General features: G+C 39.3%; 1 protein-coding gene across 2 annotated transcripts in view; it reads right to left on the bottom strand.

Moving 5' to 3' along the window:
- LOC140773213 (DNA repair protein REV1) overlaps nucleotides 1-12696 on the bottom strand; it is a 50385-nt gene that overhangs the window by 28667 nt on the left and 9022 nt on the right. For both annotated transcript variants that reach the window (XM_073115669.1, XM_073115670.1), the window contains exon 10: nucleotides 5471-5590. In XM_073115669.1, coding sequence (XP_072971770.1) covers nucleotides 5471-5590 — 120 coding nt within the window. The remainder of the gene's footprint in view (nucleotides 1-5470; nucleotides 5591-12696) is intronic.

Genomic DNA, 12696 nt, shown 5'->3' with positions numbered 1-12696 from the left:
TAAAAAAAGTTGGCTCCAATTCACAGAATGGAGATTCTTTCTGTACTTAGAGTTGAGAAGAATTTGCCCGTAGATTCCTGTGGGGGCATGTCAATCAGCTTAGGTCAATGTCTACAATACTAATGCCTTATGAATACAGATACTGGGGAGTCGTCCTTAGTTCTCAGATCATGCCGACCCTGAGCAGACCCATTCATATCGAGTGCCAACCTTTAATAATCCCATTCAAACCTTGCGTTGGAATTCAGCATGAAGGTGCACCCCTGAGCCACTGTCTCAATCATCACCTATCGTTCCAATGGCTAACCAAAACACCCAGTACTGCAGGCACAGAAATCCAACTTGGAAGAACTTGTCGCTATCTTGTCTGTGCTCAACAAATTTGTGAAGAAATATAAAGAATTGTATCTCATTTAGAATGCACAGTTGCAATTGTTTGTACAGATTCAAACATCCAATTTTTTAAGAAGAATTTAATGATACATGGTGAGTAGCATGGCAGAATACACGTATTTTAAAGTATGGAAAGGTCTAGGATTGTAAGTAGGGGGTGTCAAGGGTGCACTGAAAAGTACAAGCATCAAGTAACAAGTGAAGTTTTTGCAAAAACACCTTAGCCTTGGAATCCGAATACAGATTTGAACTCACAAAAATGAGGAGTCCAAATCTATAAATGGAATCCAATTACGGGCAAAGGTATGAAAGCTGGACTTCCACGGATACTTGAGACGACGAGATCTCTTGATCTAACAATCAGAACAGTTTGTAACTTGGTGGAGAAATAGATCAGCGATGTAGGAACTGATCTAACGGAATGGATGGAGGTTTGGAGGCCGAGGTGATGGGTGGTGGTCGGCCTAGGCGTCGATGGTGGTGGAGGATGCGGTTAGGGCGTGAGGTGGAGGGGGTAGTTGTAGGGAAGGTGATAGGTAAGGAAGGTGGGCTGCTCCTCAATGTGAGGGGCATGGCCAAATGAAGGGGAAGGTAGCAGCGACGGCTCTAGAACTAGGGCTATCGCGACTGGGTCTAGTTGAACAAGGGAGGAGGAAGATGACCTTAAAGATTTGATTATTCCAAGATAATTTGACTTAGGTGCGCACCACAATATATATAGTGGCTATCTAGTCAACTCATATCAATCTAACTTGACTGAGTTAGAGTCCGACTAACCCATCCACACAGTCTAAAATGAAATACAACTCAATAAGCAAATAACAATGCTGAAAATAAATAAAGATAACTTAGGGACTAAATTGCAAAGCCCCTAATCTCCACCTTTGGTGTTGAACCCAAGGTCTCCAAGGCAGCCACAACTCGGTCTGAGTCTAACTGTCATTGCCACCATGCTTCCCCATGGGAAGCAGTCCATAATGTCAGTCTCAGACTCCCAAGTAGCATTGTCGAATGGTTTGCTAAGCCACTCAACAAGTATCTTTGTCCAATCTCCCCTCATGTCTCTAACATTGCCTAGCCAGCACACAAACCAACTCGACCAACTCGATCTCATTCTCTAGCTCGGGAAAAGTATCTCCAACAATCTGGTCAACGGTGATTCTCACCTTCAGTAGCGAGACATGGAACACGGGGTGCACACATGTTCCCTCTTGTAGCTCCAAACGATATGCAGTAAGCCCAATCCTCTTCAACACTTTCAAAGGACCAAAAAATCGATGCGCAATTTTTGGTTTCACACCAGCCACAACGTTACTTGGCAATAAGGTTGTACCTAAAGATAAACTATATTCGTCAACATCATACTCTTGCTCACAATGTCTTCGATCATATATTTGCTTCTAGAGATTCTAGGCTGTCCTCATGTGTGCTAACAATTGTCGTAAGGTCTTATCTCTGGCCAAGTGTACCATGTCCACCTTCGTGCGGTCCGAAGTAGCTGATCTATCATAAACGCACAAAACTAGTGCAGTGGCCGTAAACCACCTCAAACAGTGACAATCTAGTGCTATTGTGCTAAGAAGTGTTGTAGGACCAATCGGCAATGGCAAATACTCCAACCAACATCCCAAACAATCTCCTACAAAAAAGAAAAGGTATTGTTCAATCCTCCAAATCACTACTTACGTTTGGCCATCGATTTGAGGATAATATACCGAGCTAAAGTCCAAATGGGTGCCTTGCAATCTAAAATATTTTGTCCAAAACTCGTTGATGAACACTTGATTACGATCTGAAACATTGGTCGTGTTATAACATGAGGTTTGGCGACGTTTTGGACAACAAATTCGACGACAATTTTTGTCGAAAAAGGGTGCACCAAGGCTGAAAAGTGAGTGTATTTGCTCAACCTGTCCACCACAACAAATATTATTGAAAATCCACAACCTTCTATAAAGTCCATAAAAATATCTTCTCAAACTCGATTTGGTACTGGTAATCTAGCTAGTTTCAACATCACAAATTTTGCCCGTTGGCACATCTCGTAACCCTATCAGCCCATACATCCTTTCGCATTCCGGATCAGGTACAGCTCCGGGAGAGTCTTTTATATATCCTCAAGATACCCTCATAGCCCGCTTTTGGGGTGGTGTGAAAGTGGTCAAGCACCCGAGACCACAAGTAAGCAACCGCGACCACTTGGATGCGCCCGCAATCCAATAGGATGCCCTCTTAGTCCTCCAACTTTAGATGACTCTCCGAATTTGCTGCTATTTCTTGCAAGAGACCCTTAATGCTTTGGTCAGCTATATCTGCTCCTCTCAGCTCCTCGAGTAAGGGGAAAATAGGGGCTAAGTAGGCAACAAGTTCAGCCCTATCGGTTTTGGCGCGACAGCATGTCCGCCACTTGATTATCTGAGCCCTTGTATTGTAGATCATAGTCGTTCCCAAAAAGCTTAGTCACCCATCACTGCTATGGCGAGGTGTGTATCCTCTGACTTTATAAAGTAGGAAAGGCTCCTCTGGTCCGTGTGGATGGTGAGCTGACGCTTAATCAAGTATGGCCTCCATTTGGTAACGGCATGGATAATAGCTAATGTTTCCCTTCGTATGTCGAGAATTGCTACAATCTTTAGAACAAGGCTTTGCTAATGAATGCTATTGGCCGATCTTGCATAAAAGCAGCACTTATTCCAAATCCTGATGCATCGCATTCAATCACAGAGCCTTTGGTGAAGTCCGATAGCACCAAAACCAGCGCTGACATGATTGTTGATTTTAATTCTTCAAACGCAGCAGTGGCTTTATCGCTCCACTCAAACAAATCCTTCTTCAATAGCGTCGTGAGAGGTGAAGCTATCTTTCGATATTCAGCAATGAACATCCGGTAGTAGCCCTGAGGAATCTCCGAAGCTCGTGCATAATCTTCAGGAGCAACCAGTTGAGCATACATGCAATTTTGCTCAGGTCGGCCGCTACTCCCTTATTGAAGATCACATGGCCTAGATATTTCACCTTTTGCACGCCCTACAAACACTTAGACATCTTCACCTTCTTTGCCTCCAAAATTTTTAGTACTTTGTAAAGGTGTTGCAAATGCTCTTCAAAGCTCCAGTTGTAGACAAAAATATCGTCAAAGAAATCTAAGACGAACCAACGTATCCTGGAACACTGGAGCATTTGTTAAACCAAATGACATAACCAGAAAATCAGTGTCCTTCGTGGGTGCAAAATGTTGTCTTGTGCACATCGACGAAATCAACCCGTATTTGGTGATATCCGACGCACAAGTCAACTTGCTGAAGTATGCCACTCCCGCCAACTCATCCAAAAGCTATTCTATCACCGGTATTGGATACTAAAAATTGACAATGATGGACTTTGAGGCTCAATAATCTACACAAAACCACCATCCCCCGTCTTTCTTCCACACTGACAAGACGGGAGATGAGTAGGCACTTCTACTCGATCAAATGATGTCTTGATCCATCATCTTTCATCACCATCTTTGTGATCTCTTCTTTCGGGACGTGCGAATACTTATAAAGGTCGCACGTTGATTGGTTCAGCCCCGAGAGTAATCTCAATGGAGTGGTCTAAATTTTTGGTTGGTGACAGCCCCTTCGGTTCCTCAAACATGCCAAAAAATCAGTCAGTAAACGACACAATTTAACATTTATATTTGAGCTTGGAGTGGCCTCAGGGGTTGCTGGTGTCATGAGCAGCAAGTAGACCATCTCCCTTGGCCTCGATAGACCCGTCATGGGCTGCAAAGTAGGACTAGATAGCGCTCGAACTCTATCAAACTGCACGACCCTATCGTCGCGCTTATATGTCAGCCACATGGTGCTGAAATCTAAAGCCACCGATTCTAGGCTCTACAACCATAGTGTGCCTAGGACAATATCAGCTCCTCGAAAGGCAAGAGAGAACAAATTGACGATAAGCTCATGTCCTTACACCTGTATTCTAACCTAGTGAAAAAGACTTCCCGCCTCCAACTTCGTGCCATCACCGATCACCACTTCAAACATTGTTGTGGGCTCCCCTTCTAATCTAAGCCCCTTGACCAACCGTTGATCTAAAAGGTTGTGTACACATCGCTTCTTGATCAAGCAGTCCACTTGAAGAGATCTCCGCTAGAATATCTTCCTCCGTACTCCTCTTGGTTCAACTCCGATTCACCTCTACGCTCCTCCTCGACGTCCTCTTGACTATCAATTACCATTACACTACCCATTGTCTGTGCGTAGTGGTGTCCGATGTGAAACGCTCATCACATCGAAAGCAAAAACCTTTTGCCCTTCGCTCCACTTGTGCAGATGCAACAGCCCGGACAGCGGATCAAGTACTTTCACATCTACAGATGGTCGAAGAGGAGCCCTCTCGGCTTGAAAAGTCCCCGGTGTCCTCTGTCTTGCAGCCAGTCCACTAAGTGCCATCATCGATCGAGCCAAGTAGTGGCTGTCCCGACCGACCACAATAGTGCGGCTTTGGTTCTTCATCTCTCGATGCTTTCTCTCCACTACAGTGGCATATTAAAAGGCCTAAGCATCGGTGGTGGTGGAGGATGCGATTAGGGCATGAGGTGGAGGCGGTAGTCGTAGGGAAGGTTATATGTAAGGAAGATGGCCGCTCCTTGGAGTGATAGGGTACAGCCAGACAACGAGAAAGGTAGAGGCGGCAGCTCTAGGTGGTGCTAGGGCTGCCGCGGCTGAGTCTAGTTGAACAAGGAAGAAAAATAGATTAGGGTGGTGCAAGTCATATTTGGCTATAGTTTTGTGGGCATCAGACTATCAGTATAATTATCCTTATATCACAATGTTACATTGCATTATATTATATTATATCAAGTATATTGAAATTCATTGCTAGAATATGATGCTGAATCTAGAAAGTAAACAGCTAAAACCTGAGAATTGATTGTCATATATTCTCCTGTTAATAAAATGGCTTCATAAGGACAAGCAAGCAATAGCATTGTATTAAGGCAAGTCAGACTAAAATCTTTCTAGCACAATCTAGTGTACCTTCCAAGAATCAATGATCATATATGTGAACTCCATTCAATACAAACCTTTGAAATCATGCGCAGCTGACCACAAGTTTGGACTTGCCTATATTTCAGTTTTTCTGCTAGGGTATGCCCAATGCCAGGAAGTGCCTTGATTGGAAGATTACTCAAATAGTCATGCACCTGCAATGAAGGGCCGTAAGAAAGGACTAATGACATTGTTTCTCATGTTGGACACTAAATATAATGCAAAAGCATAAGATTTTAAATTTTATTGAGTAATGACAAGAAATAAACCCAGAAAAAATTTGATAATGTAAATTACTCATCAAAATTTGTCTGCAACTTAATGTTTCATGCAGCAGGCACAAAGTAATACAAAAGGATCCTGCTCCATGATCCATTTCTTGTGTCATTTCCCTGCCAGCACACGATATTGCGGGCAGACAGATTGTACCAACTGATGCGTGAGTCCTTGGATGACATGATGGCCTTTCACAAGACAAACTTTGAATCTTAAAATGGAACAAAACCTAAGAGAAATTCAGTATGCTAATCTAAAACACTAGCTCCCCAACAACTGAATTTTCCCCTCCACAATATACTTATTCCCTCTTATGTTTGTTAGAATAAAAAAAATTAAACCTATCATTCTCTAACAATTTAATTTTTAGAGCAATTAGTAAGTTAACATGGTATTAGAATAGGAGGTCATTAGTTCTAATCCCATTAGCATATATGTCAATTATATAAAACCTCTGCCATCAAATTCATTTCTTGAGTCTATTAAAATATCTCAAGGCCAGAAGTGACAAGTTTCAGAATATATTAAAAAAATCTACCATTCTATACCAACTTAAACTTTTAGAACAATTGGTGAGTTAAACAATTTTCTTCGCTCATGCTAAAATTATAAGAGCATGTACATAAGAATAACTTTACTTCAATATCATGGTTCAAATTTCAAAAGAAGAATTGACACATCTACAATTAGTCAACAACTTTACCAACTCATTTTACCCAGCAAAAAACTTTTCTGTTCTATTTCACCTTCCTAACATCACTAAGAGCCTCCGCAACTTTCACTTGATAGACGATGCCCTATCCATCATCGGTTGTCGACGTATACTCATATTATTCACTCTATCAATCCTCTCTTCTTTGGAATATCCCAAGTTCACACATATTCTATTCTCTATCATTAGCAAAAAAAGGGAGCCAACCAAGAGCAAAAGCAATAGCTTGTTAGTGTCTATTTTCTAGAGCATCACAAATCTACAAGAAATATATAATTTAATAACTCAGAATTTCCTTGCTACAGTCAAATCTGAAATTGCCATTCCCATACAAAATTATAAAAAGAAGACTTCAAATTTAAAAAAAAAAACAGAATGAAATATTTATATCAATCTCTAGTCTCCTTTCGCTCCTTCATTTTCAAGGTTTTGTTACCAGGTTATCCATATTGTATCATATCCTTATCTTATATCGATATCCTTAGTTCATTTGCTTGCACTTGCACTTGCTAATTTGAAACCAACACCTCCCGTTCCCTTGTAGTCCATAATAATATATCTCCTCATCACGCTTATTATTATGAAATGGTAGGAGGCAAAACCAAGGTTCCCAGTATCGAGATCGGGATCGGCAATCCAGAAAAACGATGCGTATCGACCGTATCGGCCGTTTGTATCGGATCGAACTATTTTTTAATTATATAAAATTCTAAATATTATTTAAAAATGCAGAAAAATACAGAAAAATTTAAAAAAATGACAAAAAATAAGAAAACAAAAATTACTCACATATGAAGTCTAAAAACTTTAAAAAATGTATCAACTTACTCAAAATTTAAAACTTTGTTGAATACTGAGCTGGTTCTCGTGAATTTCTATAGTCTTCATCATTATAATCACCATAAGTTTGTAAATATTGATGTCTGGGACCTGATGCTCCAAAAAGTGATTCTATCATACTAGTCATATTGTATGAATCTTGTTGTGTGACTTGCGTTTGAAGAGGATAATAATCAACATTTGGATCTTGTGCCTGAGAATACTAAGGATACTGGGGATAATAACTAGTATATGGATCTTGTGATGGCTCCAAACAATAAATACTCAATGTACCGTAATCATAGGAACCAAAATGCATCTCATGACGACGTCGCTGATATGTATATATATCCTCAGTTTCTCTGTCTTCACTCCTTATGCCTCCTTGACTTTCCTCAACAAATGTAGATGGAATGATCTCACCACCATATGTATCATCAAGACTATGACTAGTACTAGTAGGTATATTATCTCTCGCTGTTGAATGACTCGTACCAGCCTCTGCCCTCATCGTGGTCTCTCCCAATATTTCATCTAACCATGGGTTATCTCTGTCATCTAATACCCTGTTCTCTATCTCTCTGATCCATGGAATCAAGGGGTCTTCTTCATCAAAAACATGATTTAAATCAATCAGTTGTTCATTTTCTGCCTTTCTTCTTAAATTTCTCTCCCTCAATCTCATATTATAATGACAAAAAACTAACTTCTTCAATCTTTCCATTGTCAATCAGTTGCGTGATTTTGTGTGGATTAAGGAAAAAGTAGTCCAATTTCTTTCACACTGAGATGAAGACACAGTTTGACTTAAAATCTTCTTTGCTATTGGCGTCAAATTTGGTGCCTCCTCCCATCCATAAATAGACCACCATTCAGCTGGAGTGTTAGCAGTACTGAATTACCCAGCTCTCAATCTATATCTCTCCATCTGAAATCAGAAATATATTATTAGCTTATTGATTATATTGATTATTGAAAGTTAAAACTTGAAACAAATAATAATAAAATTATTTAATTGAATCATAACTTACTTCTTTATCGCACAGGATTTGTTTATGAATATCGGGCTCAAGCTTGCTGATTACCTTTCTAACCCCCAATATAAATGAGGTCTTTTAATCATCAGTAAATTTCCAGCAGCTTTATAATTTGCCCCATTATCAGTAACCACTTGGACTACTCTTTTTTCACCAATTTCTTGTACTACCTCATCCATCAACTGACAAATATAATCTACATTTTTAAAATGAGCAGTAGCATCCACAGACTTCAAAAATATTGTCCCCATGCCAAAGTATACTAAGAAATTAATTATATTTCTTCTGTTTTGTGTACTCTACCCATCACACATCAGTGTACAACCAAATTCATCCCAATACCGTTTAAATGTCTCAATATAAGTATGAAGTTCATCTACCTCTGAGTCAAGATATTTATTAGCAATATCATTTGAACTAGGAGGGGGAACACCAGACCCTACTGATTGTATAGCATCTACCATAGTGTGATAGTAAGGGCTATCAGCTACATTGAAATGAATATGGTTGTAGAAGAAAAATTTAGAGATAGCTCTACCAATGTGTTTCTTTGCATTTTTAATTCCTTTGAGAGCTGTCTTGATTAAAGTCTGTGTACAACCCCTTTTTTTCTGAAGATATGTATCCATTGGTTCAATATTTTCAGACTCTGCTGTAACATCAGGAGTCCTATGGGTAGAACTACTGCCCCCATATTCTCTTTCTCCTCGTATATTAACTGATCTAGATCTCTGAAAGTTACCACCAGTGCTTCTTCTCATCTCTTCCTCTTCTCTATGCATATTTCTGCTCTCTTTCATTACCCTCCTCATCTGTCTCTCCTCCTCATCCTCCTCACTTTGCTCACTGCTATCATCATCAATCTGTACAGGATTATGCATCAATTCTTCACGAATCATTGACTCTCTTTTTGTTATGCAAATTGTTTATCCTTTTTTTTACCAATTAAATGAGCCAACATTTGTTTTCTAACTTCCAAAGACACTTGAGTGCAAACTGCTACATTTCCTTGTCTTTCAGTTAAACGTTCTTTCAAACGGCTGACACCACCACTCATTTCCCTTCCACACCAGTTACATTTAACGCACCTTTTATCTTGCCCAATAGTGCTACAGTGTTGCCACCCAATGTCGGTATCATATGACTTCTCTTTTGGAGCCATTAATATTTTAGCTCTGCAAGACTGCAACTAAAAAACATAAACAAAAATCAAAATAAAATATAAAATAATTTAAAATTTATGAAGCATAATTGCATAAGCAGCACCAGGTGCTACTGCAGGCAGCTGCTGCCTGCTGCTTCTGCTGCTGTGTTGAGAAGCAGCAGCTGAGCAGCTACTGCAGCAGGTGCTGTAGCTGCAGGTGCTGCAGCAGCAAGCTGCATGCTGCAGCACTACTGCTGCAGTGAGCAGCAAGCGCAGCAACAGCTTGCTGCTGCAGTGCTGCTATAAAAGGGGGAAAAAAAACTTACCGAAGGTCGCCGGAGATCGAGGTCGTCGGAGAACGTCGCCGGAGGTCGAGGTCACCGGAGAGACGGAGATCTACTTACTACTCAATCGCCGGGGAGAAAGAGAGTAAGAGATCCGTGAGAAAGAGAGAAAGAAAGAAAGAAAGAAAAGAGAGAAAGAGAGACAGAGAGAGAGAGAGAGAGAGAGAGAGAAAGGGAGAGAGGCAGGTGGGGGATGGGGACATCAATAATTGATGTCCCCCGGGTCGGATCCGTTTCGGTCGGGATCGGCCGAAACGGATCGGGTTTCGGCTGGGATCGGGATCGGCCAAAACTGGGAACCTTGGGCAAAACTAAATGGTTGCAACACCATATGAGATCTTTGAATCCAGTGCATATTAGAAATGCACAACACTTACTAAGTTTGGATGTTGTGGTTTATATATAGGTACTACGGAGGACAAATCTGTAATGTAAATGGCGTAGCACAAGCTGCAGAGATAGCAGAACAATAAGTCCTCTTGTTGCAAACCTTTTGGTCCTCACTACACCACTCACAAGGACAAAGCTAGGGTTCCTTTGATTTCATCCAGGAAAAAAAGTCAACTGGACAAAGGGAGGTTTATCACTTATCCACCACCTTTATCCCAACAACCACATGGGCCTAGCCCACTAAAATCCCTCAAGGAAAGATTGTCCTCAAATCTACTATTAGAGGTTCCCTACACCCCGAATAGTATATTATAAGGACAAACTCCTCCCTCTCTTTCCCAAAATGACCTGGACTCTTTTCTTTCTCTTATACAAGCAAATTGCAAAGAGTATATAAAAGAGAATTCAAAGTAGACACAACTCATAAGTACTTATCAGACATAAATGATGACCCCTCTATCGATGTTTCCTTGTTAGGCCCATTAGCTAGTTAACGCCCATTAGCTAGTTAATGCCCCAAAGATGGCAGTGCACGTCAAGTATATAATCGTGTTTCATTCAAGGTTATAAAACTAGATATCAAGATCGGCCATTAAAAAAAGAAAACGATATGTATCAGCTGTATCGGCTGTATTGGTCGTATCAGTTGTCAGTATCAGATCGGGCTATTTTTAATTACAAAAATTTCTAAATATTATTTAAAATGCAGAAAATTATGAAAATAAAATTTAGTCATATGAAGCCTAAAAACCAAAGAAAAAATTCACTCAAAACTATAACAAATTTTGACTTGAATTTGACAAATTTGTAAACTCATAAATTACTACTGCATCTCTCTTCCTATTGTTCTATAAAGAAGAGTTAAACAATGAGTGAAAAAAGAGTGAAGAGAAATTTTAAAAAAAAAACTCATCCAAACTCACCAAAGTGTGGACTAACTGAAGGGGCTTAATGGATTGGCCGTTGAATGAGCTCAGTGAAGTGTGAGAATGGGAGGAGTGTGTGTGAGAGATAGAGAGTAAAAACTAAAAAATTTTAAAAAAATGCAATTGATGACATCCATTATTAATCTCCTAGGTTAGATGCATTTTAGATTAAATCTGAATATTAAAAAAATTATTTTCAACCAATATTGCTAATGTTGGTCGATAAGGCTAAGTTTCAACTGAGACGGATCAACCGATACGGCTAATCCTAGACCGAAACCATGTCACCATACTGGTTTCAGGTCAAGATCGTTATGGCCAATCCTGATCCGAATTGGCTATTCCAACTCGGGATTGACCAATTTTGAGATCCATGGTTTCGTTGATCTAGCTTTTCTATATAAAACTCATTATACCAAACATTTATTATTATAAACAAAATAACAAATTTCCTACTTGTAGCAGTTCTTGTATTGTGTAGCAAACCAACATGCTCTTTAAGATAGTTATTTACCCCCTATGTGCAAGGGTTCAGGCAAAGATCGCCTCAAGGATACTACAAGTTGAAATCCAAGTATGCATGCCCTGAGATTCGCCTGAGAGCCCTACTAAACAACCTTCATGAGACTCACAACACTATCATGAGCTGTAAATGCATGATAGCTCAAATCTTTAAAATTTAAATTTTATGCAGATTCAAAAGGTGAATTTTCTTGCTAAACACAATTTTCTAATATTAGTCTCAAGCTAAGCTCGTATACAGGTACAAAACTCATTAGGTGGTCTAATAATGGATATCCATCTAATCTAGATATGAGTACTAACCCCCACAGGTCTAAGATCTAGATATTTGGGAATTTATATATACTAAGGTTTGGTATCTCTAATTATGGGTAATAACAAGAAATATCCAATTAATTAAAGTGATCTTACTTTCCAATATGTGGACTAATTTTTAAAACAAAATTGCAATTTACCTCCTTGAGGTTTGACCCAATTGTATAAAACCATCTCTATACTTTCAACTTAAGTACTTAAACCCCCTATTATCAATACTAAAGTGCAATTGTTATTCTGCCATTAACGAGAAGGTGAAATGACAATTTTGCAATTATGTATTAACTCATGGGTGAATAATGTTTCCCTTTTGGTGGAAGGGATATTTTCGTCATATAAATAGTTTTATGCCGACAAAAGTTGTTTGATGGTTGATACCGTCAAATAAGATAAAAAAAGTATTTGTTGCACTTTAGTCCAGACAATAGGAGGTTAAATACTTAAATTGAAAGTACGGGAGAGTTTCGTGCAATTAGACCAAACCACAGGGGGTAAACTACTGCAATTTTCCTAAATTTTAATATTTGGTAAACCAAACTTAATCAAGTTGATTAGAATTTAATCTCCACAATTTGCTAGCTGATTAGAATAATAAGACAATTTAAACAATTTAATCAGCAATCGAAAGGTTCTGGCTGATTAGGATTAATCAGTATAGAATTTTAATGATAAGACAATTTAGACTTTTTCAAATTGGCTGATTAGGATTCTTTTTCCAAATCAGCCAAATCATGCACGGAATAAAATAACTTAATTCAGAAATTACTTTCTTACAA

The sequence above is a fragment of the Typha angustifolia genome, chromosome 13 (assembly GCF_048772165.1).
Source record: "Typha angustifolia cultivar Huaian chromosome 13, ASM4877216v1, whole genome shotgun sequence".
Lineage (NCBI taxonomy): Eukaryota > Viridiplantae > Streptophyta > Magnoliopsida > Poales > Typhaceae > Typha > Typha angustifolia.
The sequence above is the reverse complement of the archived record's forward strand: the minus strand, read 5'-3'. Positions and strand labels throughout refer to the sequence as shown.